Source organism: Tachyglossus aculeatus, chromosome 5, assembly GCF_015852505.1.
Source record: "Tachyglossus aculeatus isolate mTacAcu1 chromosome 5, mTacAcu1.pri, whole genome shotgun sequence".
In the NCBI taxonomy this organism is placed as follows: domain Eukaryota; kingdom Metazoa; phylum Chordata; class Mammalia; order Monotremata; family Tachyglossidae; genus Tachyglossus; species Tachyglossus aculeatus.
In genome coordinates this window covers 75,061,444-75,082,976 of record NC_052070.1, presented here as the reverse complement: position 1 = coordinate 75,082,976, position 21,533 = coordinate 75,061,444, and the positions used below count along the sequence as shown (strand labels likewise).

The 21,533-nt window shown below is 43.5% G+C and overlaps 2 protein-coding genes across 4 annotated transcripts in view; one reads left to right on the top strand and one right to left on the bottom strand.

The window, feature by feature from the left end:
- WRN (WRN RecQ like helicase) overlaps positions 1 to 6,480 on the bottom strand; it is a 115,771-nt gene extending 109,291 nt beyond the window's left edge. For 2 of the 3 annotated variants that reach the window (XM_038746693.1, XM_038746692.1), the window contains exon 1: positions 6,347 to 6,480. The gene's annotated coding sequence lies outside the window, so the exon portion shown is untranslated. The remainder of the gene's footprint in view (positions 1 to 6,346) is intronic. The other variant, XM_038746691.1, reaches the window with a different exon arrangement.
- Positions 6,481 to 7,548: 1,068 nt separating this feature from the next.
- On the top strand, positions 7,549 to 8,709 carry PURG (purine rich element binding protein G). Its single transcript, XM_038747202.1, has one exon. The coding sequence runs from the start codon at positions 7,549 to 7,551 to the stop codon at positions 8,662 to 8,664; it is 1,116 nt and encodes a 371-aa protein (XP_038603130.1). The 3' UTR covers positions 8,665 to 8,709.
- The last annotated feature ends 12,824 nt before the right edge of the window (positions 8,710 to 21,533 follow it).

Below are 21,533 nucleotides of genomic sequence, written 5' to 3'. Positions count from 1 at the left end.
TTGCCAAATTGTACTTTTTAAGCACTTAGTACAATGCTCTGCACACAGTAAGTGCTCAATAAATACAATTGAATGAACAAGTCCATAACCTTGGTGTTATCCTCGACTCCTCTCTCACATTCAACCCACATAGTCAATCACTAAATCCTCTTGGTTCAACCTTGACAACATCACTAAAATCCACCCTTTCCTCTCCACCCAACCTGCTACCATGTTAATCTAATCATTTATTTTACCCTGCCTCGATTACTGTATCAGCCTCCTTGCTGACCTCCTTGCCTCCTGCCTCTCCCCACTCCAGGCCACACTTCACTCTGCTGCCCGGATCATTCTCTACAGAAATGTTCAGTCCGTTTCCCTACTCCTTACGAACCTCCAATGTCTGCCCATGCACCACTGCATCAAACACCTTACCATCAGCTTTAAAGCACTCAATCACCTTGGCCCATGCCACCTTACCTCCCTGATTTCCTACTATAATAATAATAATAATAATAATAATGATGGCATTTATTAAGCACTTACTATGTGCAAAGCACTGGTCTAAGTGCTTATGATCCAGCCCAAACACTTCGCTTCTCAAATGCCAACCTATTCGCTGTACCTCAATCTTATCTCACCACTAACCTCTTGCCCACATCATGCCTCTGGCCTGGAATGCCCTCCATCTTCCGGATCAGTGGAAAGAGCACGGGCTTTGGAGTCAGAGGTCATGGGTTCAAAATCCAGCTCCGCCAATTGTCAGCCATGTGACTTCAGGCGAGTCATTTCACTTCTCTGTGCCTCAGTTACCTCATCTGTAAAATGAGGATTAAGACTGTGAGCCCCCCGTGGGATAACCTAATCACCTTGTAACCTCCCCAGTGCTTAGAACAGTGCTTTGCACATAGTAAGCACTTAATAAATGCTATCATTATTATTATCCAACAGACAATCACTCATCTTCAAAACCTTATTGAAAGTACAACACCTTCAAAAGGCCTTCCCAGACTAAGCTCTCATTTCCTCTTCTCCCACTCCCTACTGCAATGCCTTTGCGCTTGGATTTGCACACTTTAGTCACCCCTCCCTCAGGCCCACAACAGTTATGCACATACCCATAATTTACTTATTTATATTAATGTCCATCTCCCCCTCTAGACTAAGCTCATTGTGGGTAGAGAACATGTCTACCAATTCTGTTACGTTGTAGTCTCCCAAGCAGTTAGTACTCTGCTGTAGGTAAATGCTCAATAAACACCACTGATTGAATGATTATGCATATGACTCCCAAATCTAGCTCTCCAGCCCCAGTCACTCATCTAATCTACAATTCCGCATTTCCTAGATTCTGGGAACACTGTGACCTATCTTTTGACCCCATCCAACTTCCTCAAGTCAACATTGCGCCATTTAGCCTCCATACCCAAACTACCTTCCCCTTGATGACCAAACTGACAGCCTTAACACCATCTTCTCAACTGAACTCAACTCACTCGCTCCCCTACCCCTTCATCCATCTCGTACCACTAACCCATAGCCATGGATGATCTCCAAAGCCCACTTCCTTCATTCCTGTGCATGAGCAAAAGTGCACTCCTGGCAGAAATCTAGATATCAGGCCAACCTCACCCACTTCAAGTTTATCCTTGTGTGCTTTGCCTCTGTCCGGCAAAATTTTTCTCCATCCTTATTGACACCCACGTCCACTACCCTCACCAACTGTTCCAGGTGTTTAACTTCCTCTCAAACTTCCTGCCCCTTCATCTCCTCCATCTCTTGCCCTTAATAACCTGGCCACATACTTGATTGAGAAAACTGAAACTATCAGGCATGGTCTCCCTAAAACCCCTCCTGCTCTTCTCCAGTCCCAGCCCTCCTCCTGCCCCGTCTTCAACTCTCCCATCTTTCCAAGGAGTATCTCCAGAGGAAATCTCCTGCCTCCTCTCAAAATCCACTGCCTCCACATACGCATCTGAATGCATCCCTTCCAGCTTTCTCAAAGCACTTGCCTCCTCCCTTCTTCCCTCCTGGACCACCTTCTTCAACTGTTTGCTCTCCAATTGATTCTTCCCACTGCTTTCAAACGAGCCCATGTCTCCCCTCTCCCCTATCTTAAAATAACCCTCCTTTGACCCCACGGCTCCCTCCAGTTATTTCCCCATCTTCCTCATTCATTCATTCAATCATATTTATTGGGTGCTTACTGTTTGCAGAGCACTGTACTAAGCGCTTGGGAAGTACAAGTTGGCAACATATAGAGATGGTCCCTACCCAACAGCGGGCTCACAGTCTAGAAGGGGGAGACAGACAACAAAACAAAACATATAAACCAAATAAAAAAATAGAATAAATATGTACAAGTAATATAAATAGAATAATAAATACATACAAACATATACACATATATTCACGTGCTGTGGGGAGAAGGAGGTAAGGTGGGGGGGATGGGGAGTATGGGGAGAGGAAGGAGGGGGCTCAGTCTCAGGGCTTCCTCCTACAGTTCCTCTCCAAATTTCTTGTGCAAGTTATCTACACCCACTGTCTCAAGTTCCTCTCCTCCAATTCTCTCCTTGACCCCCTCTGATCTAGCTTCCATCCTCAATGGACACCCATCTCCTCCACAACAAGCAGAAACTCCTTATGCTATCTTCAAGGATCTTCATCATTCTGTCTTCCACATTGGCTCTCTTTGTCCATTCCTTCCCAACTCCCTCTTCCCGACCTCTGCATCTTACTGTACCTTGCTCTCTAGTCCCACTTCCAATCCCTAGCTCATACAGTCCCCCATCCTGGAAGTCTCTTCCCCCAAAAACCACCCTATTACAATTTTCTCTCATCTTTAAAGTTCATCTAAAATCCTACCTCTTCAAAGAAGCCTTCCCCAGTTAATTCACAAATGGCCTAGCTATGTCAAACCAACCACCACCCTGGACACTTTTGTATTTGCCTAAGGTGCCTTACCATTTGTACAGAAATGCATTTTTAGAGTTCTGTATTTATCATCTGTACATTTTACTATTTCAGCTGATTCACTGTGATTTTTTAATGGTATTTGTTAACTACTTTCTATGTGTCAAACACTGTTCTAAGCACTGGGGTAGATATAGATTAATTAGGTTGGACACAGTTCCTCTTTCATGCGGGGCTCACAATCTAAGTGCTTGTACTGCTTGCTTGTACTTCTCTTCTTACACTGTCACTATCCATAAATTGTACTTTGTCCCTCCCACCCCCATTAAAGTGTAAACCTCAAGGCAGGGAATATGTGCTTATTTACATATCCTTACACTCGGAACCTTTCCCTAATTGTAATTTCTTTTATCATCTGTCAACCCCAACAGACTGCCGGTTCCTCGATGGCAGGGATCATGTCTACCAACTCTGTTATATACCTAATCCCGCTCCGTCACTTGTCTGCTGTGACCTTGGGCAAGTCACTTAACTTCTCTGTACCTCAGTTACTCCATCCGTAAAATGGGGATGAAGACTGTGAACCCCACGTGGGACTACCTGATTACCTTGTATCTACCCCAGTGCTTAGATCAGTGCTTGGAACATAGTTAACTACTTTCTATGTGTCAAACACTGTTCTAAGTACTGGGGTAGATATAGATTAATTAGGTTGGACACAGTTCCTCTTTCATGCGGGGCTCACAATCTAAGTGCTTGTACTGCTTGCTTGTACTTCTCTTCTTACACTGTCACTATCCATAAATTGTACTTTGTCCCTCCCACCCCCATTAAAGTGTAAACCTCAAGGCAGGGAATATGTGCTTATTTACATATCCTTACACTCAGAACCTTTCCCTAATTGTAATTTCTTTTATCATCTGTCACCCCCAACAGACTGCCGGTTCCTCGACGGCAGGGATCATGTCTACCAACTCTGTTATATACCTAATCCCGCTCCGTCACTTGTCTGCTGTGACCTTGGGCAAGTCACTTAACTTCTCTGTACCTCAGTTACTCCATCTGTAAAATGGGGATGAAGACTGTGAACCCCACGTGGGACTACCTGATTACCTTGTATCTACCCCATTGCTTAGATCAGTGCTTGGAACATAGTTAAGAGCTTAACAAATACCATAATTACTGCACACCCTCTCCCTTCTGCATCATCTATGCACTTGGATCCGTGACCTCTGTACATCTGATATCTGCCCCACCCTCAACCCAATGGTGCTTTATGTACACATCTTTAAATTGTATATCATAAATAAATAATTACTATCTGCCTCCACCTCTGGACTGTAAGATTTTGTTTTCTTTTTTTAAAAATGGTATCTGTTCAGCATTTACTATGTGTCAAGCACTGTTCTAACTACTAGAGTAGCGCCGAGAGAATCGGGTTAGGCATAGTTCCTGTCCCACGTGGGGCTCACTGTCTTAATCCCCAGATGAGAGAACTGAGGCACACAGAAAATAAGTGATTGCCCAAAGTCACACGGCTGACAAGTGGCGGAGTCGGAGCCCGGGTTCTTTCCACTGAAGAGTTAAATAGAATTAGAGCTATTGTACTGGACTTTCCCAAAAGCTTAATACGGTGCTCTGCACGTAGTAAGCGCTCAGTAAACAGCACTGACGATGGCTAAATACCTTGGTTTGCTTGATAATAATAATAATGATGGCATTTATTAAGCGCTTACTATGTACAAAGCACTGTTCTAAGCGCTGGGGAGGTTACAGGGTGATCAGGTTGACCCACGAGGGGCTCACAGTCTTCATCCCCATTTTACAGATGAGGTCACTGAGGCCCAGAGAGGTGAAGTGACTTGCCCAAAGTCACACAGCTGACTACAAAGCCCTACTGGGAGCTCACCTCCTCCAGGAGGCCTTCCCAGACTGAGCCCCCTCCTTCCTCTCTCCCTCCTCCCCATCCCCCCCACCTTACCTCCTTCCCCTCCCAACAGCACCTGTATATATGTTTGTACGTGGCTCAGTGGAAACAGCCCGGGCTTTGGACTCGGAGGTCGTGGGTTCGAATCCCGCCTCCACCACAAGTCTGCCGTGTGACCTTAGGCAAGTCACTTAACTTCTCTGAGCCTCAGTTCCCTCGTTTGTAAAAATGGGGATTAAGACTGTGAGCCCCACGTGGGACAACTTGATCACATTGTATCCCCCCCAGCGCTTAGCACAGTGCTTTGCACATAGTAAGCGCTTAACAAATGCCATCATTATTATTATTATTACTCTATTTATTTACTTTATTCGTACATATTTATTCTATTTATTTTATTTTGTTAATATGTTTTGTTTTGTTGTCTGTCTCCCCCTTCTAGACTGTGAGCCCACTGTTGGGTAGGGACCGTCTCTGTATGTTGCCAACTTGTACTTCCCAAGCGCTTAGTACAGCGCTCTGCACACAGCAAGCGCTCAATAAATACGACTGAATGAATGACAATTGGAGGAACCGGGGTTTGAACCCATGACCTCTGCCTCCAAAGCCCGTGCTCTTCCCACTGAGCCACGCTTGCTTCTCTTGATGACACGCCAATCGCAGTCTGTGGGTGCCAACTGTAACTGTACCTTGCTCTGGATTTTCCCGCCCAGATCAATCATCATCATCATCATCATCATCAATCGTATTTATTGAGCGCTTACTATGGACAGAACACTGTACTAAGCGCTTGGGAAGTACAAATCGGCAACATATAGAGACAGTCCCTACCCAACAGTGGGCTCACAGTCTAAAAGGGGGAGACAGAGAACAAAACCAAACATACTAACAAAATAAAATAAATGGAATAGATATGTACAAGTAAAATAAATAAATAGAGTAATAATCAATCAATCAATCGCCCGGGCTCGGCTCCCCTGTCCCGCCATCGTCCCCCGGCCCACGTCATCCCCCGGGCCTGGAATGCCCTCCCTCTGCCCATCCGCCAAGCTAGCTCTCTTCCTGCCTTCAAGGCCCTGCTGAGAGCTCACCTCCTCCGGGAGGCCTTCCCAGACTGAGCCCCTTCCTTCCTCTCCCCCTCGTCCCCCTCTCCATCCCCCCCATTTTACCTCCTTCCCTTCCCCACAGCACCTGTATATATGTTTGTACTTATTTATTACTCTATTTATTTATTTATTTTACTTGTACATATCTATCCTATTCATTGTATTTTGTTAGTATGTTTGGTTTTGTTCTGTCTCCCCCTTTTAGACTGTGAGCCCACTGTTGGGTAGGGACTGTCTCTATATGTTGCCAATTTGTACTTCCCAAGCGCTTAGTACAGTGCTCTGCACATAGTAAGCGCTCAATAAATACGATTGATGATGATGATGATGACGATGACTTGCGGCCGGCGGGCCGAGGTGCCCCGAGGTACCCGGCCCTGCCCACCCTCCTGCCCGCCATCCGGCCGGCCTACCTACCTACCTTCGGGGCGCTGGGGTCTGCGGACGGAGGCCGGGGGCTGTCCCTCCCGCCGACCCCCAGGGTTTGTCGTGCAGCGGCCGGCCGCTCTGGTCCCGCCCGCCGCGGCGCCGGGCCGGGCATCACCGGCTGCCCGCGCAGACGGCCGATCCCGATCCCAATCCTCCTTCTTCCCGCCGCGCAGGCCTGCCTGCGGGCGCGCGCGCGCGCGCACGCTCGGAGTTCCTGCCCTCGGCCGCCGGGAAATGTAGTTTCTGCGGAGCGCCCGCCTCCGGAGCCGGGATTGGCGGGCGGCCGGGAGAATCAATCAATCAATCAATCGTATTTATTGAGCGCTTACTGCGTGCAGAGCACTGCACTAAGCGCTTGGGAAGTACAAGTTGGCAACCTATAGAGACAGTCCCTACCCAACAGTGGGCTCACAGTCTAAAAGAAAGTGAAGTGACTGGCCCAAAATCACACAGCTGACAATTGGCAGAGTCGGGATTTGAACCCATGACCTCTGACTCCAAAGTGCGTGCTCTTTCCATTGAGCCACGCTGTGCAGAGCAAGCGAAGCCAAGGGAGAAGCCAAGTGAGGACGGATCCCTCCCTCCCCAGCCCCGGTTCTCCTCCTCGTCCGCGGCGCTCCGCGCCACTCCGCGCCCGCCCCGCCCCGCCGCGGGGTCCGGCGCTGCGGGTCGGCCGCTCGGTCCCCGGGGGCCGGGCCGGGCCGCGCGCGGGGAGGCGGGGTCGGCGGGGGTCCCCCCGCCCACCCCTCTCCCCGTCTCGTCCGTCTCCCCGGTCCCCGCCCCCCGGGTGTCACGGTCCGGGGCGGCGGCGGGGGGAGCCCCGGGCGATGCCCCTGCCCGGCCAGTCCAGCGGGGGGGAGAACGAGCGGCGGCGGCGGGGGAGGAGGAGGAGGAGGAGGCGGCGGCGGGAGGCGGAGGGTCCGGGAGCTGGCGGCGGCGGCGGCGGCGGCGGCGGTGAAGGGCATCGGCATCAACGGTGATGGCGGAGCTGATGTGAGTGTCCGCTCTGGGTCCGTCGGGGTGGGCCGGGGAGGGCCCCGGGAAGGCGGGCAGGGTGGAGGGCGGGGAGGGAGGGAGGGAGGCCGGGTGCGGGCGGGCCCCGGGGAGGCGGGGTGGGGGTCGGGGGAGAAGGCGCCCCCCGCCCGTGATTTGTTTTTTCCCTCCTCCTCCCCGGGATGTATCTTGCAGCTGAAGATGGAGCGAGCGGGTCGAGGAGGAGGAGGAGGCGGCGGCGGGAGGAGCGTGGGCGGCTCCGGCCTAAGCCGGAGCAGCATCTATTCCCAGGCCCCGCAGCCGCCTCCGCCGGCCGCGGCGGGCCCGTACCCTCCCTACTCGGGCTCGGGCTCGGCCTGCCCGGGCGCGGCGGACATCCAGGAGCTGGCCTCCAAGCGGGTGGACATCCAGAAGAAGAGGTTCTACCTGGACGTGAAGCAGAGCTCCCGAGGCCGCTTCCTGAAGATCGCCGAGGTGTGGATCGGGAGGGGCCGGCAGGACAACATCCGCAAGAGCAAGCTGACCCTGTCCCTGTCGGTGGCGGCCGAGCTGAAGGACTGCCTGGGGGACTTCATCGAGCACTACGCCCACCTGGGCCTCAAGGGCCACCGGGCCGAGCCGGGCGACGGCCGGGAGCCGGACGGGGGGATGCTGCTGCGGCGGCGGCGGCCGCGGAGGCCGGCCCCGGCCTCGACCTCGGCCCCGGAGCGGGCCCAGGACCAGCCCCCGGCCCCGTCCCCGCCCCCGGCCTCCCCGGCCTCCGAGGACCACCCGCACAGCGTCCTCAAGACGGACTCCATCGAGAGGGACAACCGGAGGTATTACCTGGACCTGAAGGAGAACCAGCGGGGCCGCTTCTTGAGGATCCGCCAGACGGCCGTCCGGGGGCCCGGGGTCATCGGCTACTTCGGCCACGCGCTGGGCCAGGAGCAGACCATCGTCCTGCCCGCCCAGGGCATGATCGAGTTCAGGGACGCCTTGGTCCAGCTGATCGAGGACTACGGCGAAGGGGACGCGGAGGAGCGAAGGGGAGCCGGCGACGAGCCCCCCGAGCTCCCCGAGGGGACCTCTTTCAGGGTAGACAACAAGAGGTTCTACTTTGACGTGGGCTCCAATAGGTATGGCATCTTCCTCAAGGTAAGTGAGGTCAGACCGCCTTACCGGAACACCATCACGGTGCCCTACAAAGCGTGGACACGGTTCGGGGAAAACTTTATCAAGTACGAAGACGAGATGAGGAGGATTTACGACAGCCATAAAGAAAAGAGGATGGATGGCGGAGGGGACAGCGGCGAAGAGCAAGAGGGCCTCGACTAGCGGGCCGCCCGGCCTCCCCGGCGGGCGGGATCGGAAATCTGGAGTGGGCCGGAAAAGTACGGCTCCGGCGTCGCACGAAGAAGTTGGGCGGGGGTGGGAAGTGTGGAAGGGTGGGAAGAGAGCGGGGTGGGCGGGGTGGGGGTGGGGGGTTGGTTGGTTTATTTTTTCCAATTCTGGGCCCCTCGTCTTGTCATCGGTCACGTCTCCAGAGTATCCGACTTCCGGGGCGGCGGGGGGATTCTCGCGTTCCATTTCACACCGATCCATCGCTCACCGATTCCCATTGGGAATACCAGCCTCCCCAAAGCTAAACGATTTCATCCGTTTCAGCCGATCGAGACTAGGGACGAACGCGCATCAGCCTGAGGTTGTGGGGAGAGGGGGTATTCTGCCCCGTAGATACTAGAGGTGAACCTTGCGTTGCACTTTATCGCGATCCAGAGAGAACGTACAGGCCTCGTCCGGAGAGATGTGGGGGATTTCCGCTCGATGGGTTTCCCAGGAAGAAAGTTTTCTGACCAGACTTAGTCGAAAGCTGCCAAGCTCAATCCTGAGGGATTTTTATCGTGAAAACAGAAGTCGGCTCTACGTAGAGCTGTGCTCTCTTCCAAAGGCCTAGAGAGAAATTTCACAGGTATAGATTGGCTGCTGAATTTGAAGAGAGATTAAACTGCAAAAATCCCGTTAGCCACTTAAACCTTTATTTACAGGGGTATGAGATGCTCCGATGAAAGTTGGAATAATGTTTTGTGAGTAGATAATTTGATCGTAACCACGCATGTGCCGGAGGGAAGCCTGGGGGACGTCGTGTTGGGTTATCCTGAGCAGTGAAGGTCAGAGTATTATTCCAGGTTTCATCGCTGCATGGTATACCATGTAACACGACATGGGTATTTTTAAATGGTTTTTCAGAATTTCAAAAGCTATTTTTGTATCAGTGGTGAGTTGGGCTCCAGCAAGTAGTTTTGCTGTGAGAATCTTGGTCGTTGAGCAATTTTTGCTGATCTGGGGATTACAAGGCTTTTTTTTTCCTCCCAAGTGTGAGATAATCATTGATGTGATATGGCAAACAAAAAGATAATTTATGTTTTTATAGCCCTAGAGAATATTTTGGGGAGAGGGGAGGTGTCGGGCGCATATAAGTGATTATATACACACACACTCAAAACCTACATGCATTATAGTAGCACTTTTGCATTGCAGTTGTTAAGACTCTGTCAACCCTTCCAGTATACTCTCTAAATTTACGCTTCATAGGCCTTATAATTCCAGGGAAAGTATTTCCTCTGTCAAAACTGAGACTAAAGTTGATCTGTCTAGGGGAGAAGGATATCTTAAAATGAGTACTGGGTATGTTTAAAAGGAATTGGTACAAGTTTTCCAAGGTGCTCTGTGCTCATGTAATAGGTTTATTTTACAACAGGAATGCCCATTTAACTTTTTTAAAGAGTTTCTTTTTTTAGGAATGCTGCAGTAACTTCTGTCATCCAAGTAGTAATTTTTGGGTTTTTTTTTTTTCTTCAAAGCAATTGGGCCGTGGGCATTTATTCCCTGGCCAGCTCTCCTTTTTTTTTTTTAAATCGTCTCTGAAATTTCATCTGGCCAGCTGCATTTTACTCTGAATGAAATTTTTGTCCTTCATCTTGGTTTTTACTCAGTTCTCAGAGTTTAAGACCACATATGTTTAAGAGCCAAACAACTGCCTTCAGTCCCCCAATAGCAGCTCTCATTGACATCAGTGGGAGTTGTTTGCATGGCTTGAGGCCGGAATGTGGCCTTTGCTTGATACATTAAAAATAATCCAGAGATCATTTCAAAAAATGGTTTTGCACCAAAGATATTCCAAGTGGCATTCATGTTCTGTAAAATATTGGGATTCCAATGGAAAACAAAAAAGCAAAATTCAATTTTACTGGCTTCTGTTCATTCAAGATAACATCAGTGAACCGTGTGTCAAACACGGGGTCATCGTACGGACTATTGAGTCCACTATTTCTTAGTATAATCTAAAGGAATTGCAGTTCATGGTAATGACTTGTGGATCCTCTAAATCTTCATAAATCCGTGGAAGGTTCGAAAATAATATTACTTGGGTACTGGCACATATGGAAGTAATGGGGTGAATTTTGGTCTCTGGGGTTTTTTATACTCGTAAATGTGAATAGAAGAAGTACTGGTATGTTTTTTTTGTTGTTGTAATTGTTGTTTGTTTTGTGAATCAAGAGTTGTGTACACTTGAATTACTGTACTACTGATTGCTGTTGCTGCCCATCATAGTGCCTATAGTAACAAATCCACTTGTCAAACCGCCAGAAACTCTAGCTCTGAATGCTTCATTCGTGCACTGTCCTATCACCATAGAAGTTTCTTCCTGTTCTTTCTGAAAATTTTCCCGTCTCAAATTGTTTGCAGTGGTCAAACGGTTGCTTCCCATCAAGGCAGCAATCGAGGGTGAAGGGGAGCCCTGGATGGGCTTGAAGGACAAAGATTACAGCAGCCACTGGGGAAGAGGTAGCCAGAGTGATAGTCAACCCAGCGTAGCTTGGGGAAGAGGAGCACAAAGAGAGCCAGGGACCACCTGAATAGAGGAAGCTCAGGGATGGCCAGCTTGGTGGGCTTCCACCCCAGCCTGACCAGGAGGACCCAGGGAGACCTCTGCCTCCAAGCCAATTCTCTCCCCAGTCCTTCCAGCTGCTCCCTGAGCTTCTTCAAGGCTGCTGGTCATCTGCCAACCCCAAGGCAGTACTACTGTTGGAAACACTCTGCATGTGTGGAAGCTTCTGCTGGCTGGACAACATCTGGGCTACCTCTATCAATGCACTCATGCAAATGCTCTTGGAAGAGTCAAATTCCATAGTTTTATTCCTGGGCCTAACTTTAGGATTTGACGTTTTTAAATACCAAATTTATGGGGTATTTTTTTCAATGGGAGATTTTTTTTTTCTTCCCTCACGGAGAGCAATTCCTTTATCACCTTAAAACTGCCAGTTTGACCAATGCATTGTAAGAATCACAGCCTCTGTGTACTCTGGCTACTAAATGTGCTGTACATGCCATGAGCCATATGTGTGTCCTTTTCTCATTTTTTTTTCCCCATAGTTAGTAGTAATGCTTTGGGAAATGGATGAAGCTGCTTGCCGTGGTTTTGAAAATAAATGCAGTGCCCAGAATTCTCAAGCCATTGGCTAATAAAATCTTCCAATTCAGCCTTTGGTACTGAGGCACTTATTGCCATGTCTTTAATAAAATAAAGCAACTACAATTGTGCGCATCAAAACCCTTTTTATGTTTACCTGTCATTGTTTATTTACTTAGAACGTAGGTGAATGTGGGGCAGTTCAAAACAGTAAAATCTATGCCATGAAGACATTAACCTTTTAAGGGCACCTGGGTCCCAAAAGGTCAAAAAATAAGTATTCAAGTTAATAACCTGCTGCATTTATTCGCACTAAAACCAAACCAATAGTTTTCCTTAAAAATCTAATGCATCTCATGATTCAAGTATAATAGGACGCAAACTCAAACTGTAATAATGAAAGTCATGATGGCTAAATTTTGAAATGGGTTCCTTCTTGGCAGAAAATTCCCAGCTTTTGAAAGCAGCAATAATATGTTTCATATATGCAGAAGGGCCACTGTAATATAAAAGAATATTGAGTTCTGCCAAATTTTGAAAATATTTCCATAATTAAAGCCCCAGACTGCCATGTCGCTTAAACTTAGAAGAAACACAAGCTTATTTGCACTAAAGAGCGTGGCCAAAAAGAAATAAAATTTTAAGGACAGGCTGGAAGAATCAGTTGAACCTCTTGAATCATTGATTCTCATGAGAGAATTTCACTTTAAAATCCTCACCTCTTATTTTAAAGCTATATAGTCCAGGCAGAAAGTCTGTCAGTTTTCTAATTTAATAATAATGCACTTTATCTTTTATAAATAACAGGTGTATACTTCTGCCAAATGAGTGGTGGAATGTGCTTCAGTAGCTATGTAGACTTGGCTTTTTTGCATGCACATGTCTGTGTAGGATCACTGGGAGGATCTCGGCGAATCTGCGTCGAAGAAGGTTAGAGAATACTTTCAAATCAGATTTTTCCAACGGATGGATTTAAAACATGTTTTATATTTGTATTTTAGTAGGATCCAGAGTCTGTGAAAGCATATTGCTGGGTTTTTTTTCTATTAGAAGTAGCAAAGGATCACATGTCATCTCCCAAAAGTTAATTTGTGGAACTGGGCTAGGCAACTGCAATGAGAAGGTAAATTGTCTTTATTGATCCCATATTGATCCCATACTGATGCCAGCTTCCCTGTTGGTGGAAGTTCAGAGTGTGATACAGTGTTATCATTGATACTTGGTCTGTGTGGTGGTTGACTGGTTACAAGTACACTAGACAGGACTCCCCTGCCCAACACTGTACTAGAATTGCTAGGATCACTCTGAGGTGACGGAGGACAGTATACCTAAACTGTGACCAAGATCTCTAGTCATTTATTAGAAAGTAAAGAACTAGGGATATTCAGAAGGACAAGCTAGCAGCCTTCTTTCACTGGGAAAGTGAGGGATGGGAGGGAGGAGAAGGGCATATTAGTCTAAACTCCCCACCTTGAAAACATTTAAATGCATCCTAAGATCGGCTGAGTCCTGCTGATTTATAATGGTATGTATGGATTTTAATCAGAAGGAACCAGTGATTTGGGGTACTCGTCTCCATTCTACATAATTCACATATACATTCACATTATACATCTAGGTGCATATATGTATAAATACATATGTAAGTGTAAACTATTTATACATTTGTGCATTTTATAACTCTCCAGGATGTCCAATGAAATAGGAATTAGAGATTGGGGTGTTGAGAAGTAGCCTTTTAGTTTTTGATCAAAACAGTGAACCTATCCAGGGAAGTTGTTTCATATATACGTTATAATCATCCCTTTTAAAATTATTATATAACTTATCTATTGAAAATGAAGGAGGAGTGATTAGGGATTCAGAAAGGACAAAATGGTTTTTTAAGCATTTTTATAGTAAAAATGGTTTTCCCATTTCAAACCAGCTTGCATGTACAATAGAGTTTTGAAACCCTGTACGCTGCTTAAAGTAAAAGTTTTTCAGTAATTACATTTCTTCAAGTCTGTCTTTTCCTGTCAAAACACTGTCTTTCACAAGGGAAAATCATCTCCAAAAAATGCAGAGTTTGAAACCACTCTTGACCCATAAAATTAAATAAAACTAACCAAAATCATATGCACATTTTGTTACTGCTAGGACAAAATTGTTGTAAGCTTTTCTACGATCTGCTATTTTAAATGGCTTTTCATAATGGGGTATGTTCTTGCTGTCCATTTGATTGATGGCCTTTTTGACCAACAGTGTAGTAATTTCAGAGGAAAGATGTGTTTAATGTATTAGTAGAGTGTGGAGGGTGAGTTCTGAGGTCACAGTCTCTCTATTGTGGTAAAGATAAAATATATACCTAGTTTATACTTCTATATTTTACTTATGATCAATAATGTATGTTTATGAACATTCTTGTATCCAGCAAAAGTATTACAATTGATCGCCTTTTAAATGTTTTTTTTTAAATTACCGTTTTATTTTGACCTGCCTCATAGTAATATAAATTTAAAGCATATGGCTACTTCATTAATATGAGTTGCATATTTGGAATGCATTTTAGCCATCCGGTTGTATTTGAGCATTATTGCTTCTCATGAACGACAGAAATCTATGAATGAAATCTGGAAGTATTCACCTGTATGTATCCAAATGTAAATAGAAGTAAAGGATACATGTTCATAAAATAATTTGATGTGCAAGCATGCAGTATGCTTTTTCAGCATCCCAGTAGGCTGAAAGTTTTGGTCTTATTCTTGTACAAATACAGTGGCTGGATAGCGAATCAATAAATAAAGCATTTCGAAATGTTACATAGAGTAATTTAATTGTTAAATATATCTGTCTAATTCAGTGATACCTATAACTTCTATCATTTAGACTATCATCATGATTATCAGAGCAAACAAATGATCCGTTACATGAAAGCTGGATAGGAAGAATCGATTGGAATTAACCAACTTTCAGATCGCCTCCCCGTTGATAAAGTTTGGTAGTTGCTCATCAGGGAACAGCCTTAAGGTTGATTGAAACTGGGTGAATTTAAAGACCTAAAATTGCTTTAAAACCATGTTTCCCCGAGTAGGGTCTAGATCTTCCTGAGGTCCTCAGAGAGAAAAGGTGTCCCTGGGATGAGAGAAAGTAACAATCAATCAGTCAGTGGTATTGACTGACCTCTTATTGTGTGCAGGGCACTGTATTACAATGCAATATCTTGAGACATGTGCCCTACCCAAAGGGAGTTTACAGTCTAGAGAGGAGCATGCAATCTAGAGAAGAAATTTCACAAGGCAGTTGTTTTGAAAGAGGGGCGTCCACCTCGGAGACATGTATAAAAGTTCCGGCCCACAAAATTATTTTACCAGGTCACCTTCTTTCTAAAATATAGGTGGTAAGATAAATGGGTGTCATTTGATACTTGCCCACTAAATTGTTAGTCAAGTAGCCAGACAGCTCTTTGCAAGGTCTAAAAGAAGGAAAAGAGCAGTGAGACACTGCCTGATTTAATCTCTGGTTATATCGTGTAAGGAATAAAACGTAAAAGGCTCCCTAGTATTGTGTTTGTAAGAAAGTGTTGAATTTTAGGCCTTGTGGAAAGCAGAAAATAATTGTTATTTTAAAAAAATGAAAGCATGAATGTAGATTTCATCCCAATATTGTAGGATCTTTGGGAAGCAAAAAAGAAATACTGATTTATACTAATTTACCAATATAACAATAATAATAATAATATTTGTTAAATGCTTCCTATGTGCCAAACATTGTAATAAATCCTGGGCTAGATGCAGGGTAATCAGTTTGGCAATAAGTCCCTGTCTCATATGGGGCTCACAGTTTTAAGTTGGAGGGAGCACAAGTATTGAATCTCTATTTTACAGATGAAGAAACCAAGTCACAGAGAAGTTCAGTGACTGACCCAAGATCCCACCGCAGGCCAGGATTAAAATCTAGGTTCTCTAACTCTCAGGCCCATAGTCTTTCTACTAAACCACTCTGCTTCACGCTGGTGGCAGGATTTTTGCGAAACTAGATTGGCTATATTGGAAAATGGAAGACTTTACAAGTAGATATACCATGTAACCTAAGTGCTTTTGCACTCTAGAAACTCTGAAATTCTACAAGTATAAGAAATGGAGATGGGTTTCATAGAACTAAAATAGGCTTTTGGATTTGAGTTGGTGAGTGTTTCTCCTTTCAGGGCAGTCTTTTATCTCGTTTTGCCTTGACATTAATTACCCTGGATATTTTCCATTGTTACTTTGAGAGGCCTTGAGAAATGGTCCTTCAAAAGGAGTTTGCTTATGGGCCCTCTTTCTTTCTTGTTATTTTTTTGGTTCGTGATTATCCGTCTGTGTTGAGTGAGAGGAAGGTTGAGCAGGATTGGCTTGGGGAGTATTGGCCAAAGATGTTGCTCTAGTAAAGAAAAGAAAGCAGTTGTTAGAAGGTAGGATGGCAGATTTTAGTTGAAAGTCTTTTTTCAGTTTTGCTTTCTTGATCGTATTTCAGGGGCGATGATTGGCCATTATTATTTTTTTCATATTTCACCTCTTTGTACATGTGTTCCCTGTTAGGGTTGTTCCTTCAGTCATATCTTTTTACTGTTCTTCCAAATGATGTTGGGAATGTGAGAGGAGAGAGTTGCTTCAAGGTAATAAGAATGGATTTATAGTATTTAAAATCAAGACTCCCCCAAAACTTGAGGCTGGGAGAAAAAAACTGGATTGGACTTCCGTTATTTGCAAATAGAATTAAATTGGAAAGATTTGATGAAATTAAAAGAGGGCCTCTTTTAGCCTTGCAAATATATATAGAATGATTGATTTCACAGAGAAAATACCTCCTAGAGAAGAGTACCTTTCAGATGTATCTGGGTTGTGTTCAGTGAAATGATTGGGTTAGGTATTTTGCTGTTGCTGATTCCAGGTAGTTGGCAGTGAAGATGAAATTGTGCAGGGGCCAGATGATTTGGGAGGAACCCAGTAGAGATTAAAAAGGGAATTTTTAACATCTAAAGTCTAATCCTACTTTTGCTGTACTGAGCAAAAAGCTATTGATATACCATACCATACTGAAAACAAAAATGTAGTGAAAACTGAAAGCTATTGATACTGAACACAAACATACTGAAAACAAACTGAGATACCAAAGTGAGGAATAAAGGTAGAGATAGTGAAGATGGTTTTCATATCATTTTGTATTGAAAACTAGTACTCTTATAGATAATACACGTTACAGTGCCCATTATTTACTGGTAATTTAAGGTTAGTTTCATGGGGATTATGTGGAGCAAAGATTCACGGAACCCACTGATGAAATTTCCTTGTTTTTACTTCTTTGCTCCTGAAAAACTGAATTAACCCATTTCAAACTAGGGGAAACTCAAACTCACAGGAATCTACCATGATTTCAGAGATGAAAACCAGAAATGTCATTTTGCTATGTGGTGCCAAAATGTCACCAAAACTATATTCCATGAACATTCGATGTCCCGGCTTGTGTCAGTTGTATGTTATATGCATTCAGTAACCTTCTTTGCATTTTAAGAAAATTAAAGTTAATATGCTGTGTTAATTGAAACTTTTCCTTTGGTAGAGGTATTGCAAAAGCCTCTTTTGCCTAAGTTCTTACATAATGAATGTTTATTTAATAGTTTAATAGTTTAGTATTTTATAAATACAGAAGGAAAATCTATTAGCGCAAGAAATCTGTGCTTTGACATTTTTAACTGAAGGAACTTCACTTTATGAAATGCCATTATTTCTGAAATAGATTGAATTTCTTGGTAAATAAAACTATCATTGGGGGTTTTCCAGTTGGTATTTGAAGTGTGCCAACCTAGTCCCCTTCTGATATATGTAATCACATAGCTTGTAGCACTTCAAAAGAAGAACAGGAAAGCTGTTCTTTAATAAAGGGAAATAAAATTCCAAACCATTCTCCCTCCCCTAAAATTACTTTATCCACCAGTCTATTCATGGCAGGATATTCCTTTATCTATTTCAGCCTCCACCACTTAATTAAAGAAAAGCTCTGAGCAGCAAAATGTGTAGGTACTCAGCCACTCCACCAGTCCAGAAACTACACTCTTAGCAGGAACTGCTGGCTGAGTGTGAGAGATGTAGGTTCATGCCTGCTCTGCTCAGATGATTGTAGGATCATTGTGCGTAAAATCCAGAGCCCAGAAGAGTGAGGCAGTTTAAGATGCACAACCTTAAAATCCACGAGAGATTCTGTCCACAACAGCTTTGTCCACAATACTCAGTAGGTGTTATTGACCATTAATTTTAGGGGGCCAAAAGTCAAGCAGTCAATGGGTATTTATTGAATACTAGCTGTATTCATAGAACTGTTACTAAGAACTTTGGAGCATACAGTAGAGTAGGTAAACACAATTCCTGCCCTCAAGGAATGCACAATCTTTGGCTTCATTCAAGTTAGCCCTTGGCAGATGGATAAGCCTGTTTAGCAGCAGTGGAGAGTAAGAGAAGAAAGATGCTGGGACATAGAAAGACATCTCTTTCACTGATGATTATAGTTGAATACCCATAAATTGAGTTAAATCAGTTATCTCTTTACTTTTTATTTTTTAAAATTAGTTTTTGTACTTGCTGATGACTAGTCACTACCGAATTTTGATTGTACTCCACTGACTCAAAAATGTACTGGTAATTAAAAAATAAAGTTCACCAAGGAAATTGCATTCTTTCCTCCCACACCAATTACACAAAAACAATTTAAAATATTTTTAAAATTTTCTTTTTAGATTTCAGCGATTTAAACGCTCAAAAGAAATCAAAAGGAAGTAAATGAAATGGACTCAGTCTTGAAGCAGTAAGATTACGTGTCACAAAATGAAACACCGTAATCTTGTAGAGTGCTGATTTTTAATCTAACCAAAGACATTTCATTTACTTGAGTAATTACTTTCCTTAGTATTTTCCATGGGTTATTTAAAAAAGAAAAATTAGCATAAATTCTTGTTTTGCAGAAAATTACTAAGGCAATCATGGTGTAGTTTCTTGCTTATTGCACCACTCTGCTTTTTTTTCCCCCCACATTGTTGTTTTATGCTTTCTTACAGGCTGGTTTTAAACTAACCACTAGCTTTGTTTACCTGGAAGGACTGAAAGGAGATTGCCATCCATGCATACAGTACTCGTGGCCTTGACAGAGAAGGCTGTTGGTCTCAATGTAAGATCATAAAATGTTTCCATCTGAACTCTGCGTAGAATAAAATGGGTTAGTCATCAATCTTGAATTTGTTTTACAGTCTTTCTCTGTACATAAGAATTGATATTACCAGGTCAGGCCAGTGGTCCATCCAGCCCAGTACTGGTTCCAGCCATTGAAAGGATACTTTGGGGAACCATGAGATGGTTGCCCTACTTGATATCCAGGCTACTGATTAGAGATGTACTATTTAACATCCCTAACGTCCCCCCCAGGAACACATGATGAACCTTCTTCCCCGAATATATCCACAACCATCGAACCTGCTAATATTTCTACCTGCGTAACTTTCTGTAATAATTCCATATGCTTACCTAAACCCTTCATGTAATGAAGTATTTCCTTTTGTTTTGAACATACCACATTCAATTTGATAAATCCATAAGCCTTTAGTCAGCATGATGAATCCATGAATTGGTAATATGCCAGGGATATTTCCAGTGAATATTTTAAGGATATCTTGGTGCCTTATTTCAGAAAAGCAATCTTTTGCAATTTTTTCAGATTTTATAAAAGCATTATTCAATATCATTGATATTTAAGAAATGCTACTTCTGTGTTTCAATGGTGGATATCCTTCAATCCTTTTTTATGTTCAGTGCCCTTTTGGCATTGTCCTTTTACTTGTTTGGGGGAAATGCATTATTCTTTCCTTGCAAACATGCTTAACTTTTTTTAAGTTCTTTTAGAGTAGTTAACATTAAGCCAAGGTTTTTGATATTCTGCCAGGTCAGCAGGTATTACTCATTCTTTAATAATCTGCTGCTGCACTTTTTCGCAACATTTTCATTGTGACAGATTAAAAGGCACAGTGATTACACTTCTGTTAAGCTGTGTTTCTAAGAAACGGGTCTGTAGGCCATGGTTAGGAAGATCTTAATGTCTTATATTCTCTTTGCAAATTATGATTCAAACAGTGCCCTCCATTGAAATAATGTGTATTTGACTTGAAATGTGAGGAAAGGCCAATACTGGGAATGTACTACATAAAAATGGATCAAATTATTTTTAGTGACATCACCCTGTCCAATTCCTATCAAACCATCAATAAATAGATTCAGTATTAGGCAATTTTATTAGACAATTTTCAGCAGTTCCCTCTCATTCCTAAGAGGTTAGTATATTTGTAATGAAACAAACTAGAATATTAGCAATCTGATTGCTGTATGATAACAGTGCTTGACACACAGCACTCAATAAATACCATTAATTGATTGACTGAACTTTCCATTCCTTCAAGACAGTTTAACATAATTCCAGTAGTGCAGTGGTCTCTAAATGGGATTTTTTTTCTTTGTTGAGGTTGTCCAGTTATGAAGTCACTAATAGTGTTTAATTTTCAAAACAGGGCCACCATTGTAATGCTGGATTACAGAACAACAATGGTGACAGATGCTATACAGAAGAAAGGGATTTTGAAGGTTTATTAAGTAATACCATCCAATCTTTTATCCATTCATTCAGCAGAATTTACTGAGTGCCCCTGGTGTGAAGAACCTTTGACATGGTACCTATCCATTGGTTCTCAGTGTCATCTGAAATGTGGAAACTAAGAAGAGGCCAAAGTTACTTGACCTTTACTGATCCTTAAACTCTCCTTTTCAGGATTGGTCTCTCTTATTGAACAAAGTAGCAGTGCTCTAATGTGCATTACCTCACTTTCATTTATCCAGATGTGTAAGCCTCAGTTGGCTTACACCAAGGAATAGGATTGTAATCACTTTTGTCTCATATTTCAATTTAAATTGTAAGGAAGATTGTTAAAGTTACTCGTTTTTCTTCCCAATGCCGCAGCTGAAAATATAAATGGAACAATTTTCACTCCAATATTTTTCCCTGCATTAAATTTTCATTTTCTATGATGGGTGCCGAAAACTTTCTTCCGTAATCATTTAGATCTTGAGAATTAAGCACAGTTTGCTCAATCTTCCCTTCTTTTGACAGACTTCTAAATGCAAGGGAGCAAGGTTAGAACATGATTTGTATGTTTTCACAACATCTTTGTCCCACACATTACTGCAGACTTGAATTTAAACCCTTCAAATTAGAGAACAATTGAGATTATTATTGGGTTTTTCAGTCTCTGTTTTGCATGTGCCAAGTTTGAACATTTTGCTAGGTGCCATTTCTTTGCAGTTTGGAAGAGTTTGCTCAAACACTTTTACTGTGGAGAAACCAATTAATTTTGCTCAGCTTTTAAATTTTAGAAGGTATTAACTTAAAATGACCCAGAATCTTTCCACATTTCTCTAAGTACTAGTGACTGAATTAACTGTTGAAAATGTTTTCATTACAACAAATCAAATTTCAGTGGTGAATGATGCTATTTTAAAACTCAGTTCAAGGGTGACTGCTAATAAATGAATCTTTTCTGAAAATCACCTATGTGTAAAAGAATAGTTTTTTTCTGAAAACATTTTTGAGACAATAATTAATCCTATGAAGTATTTCTTTAGTTTCAAATTAATTCAGCATAAAATGCATACCAAATGCTTCAAGTTCTAGCACTTTAAAG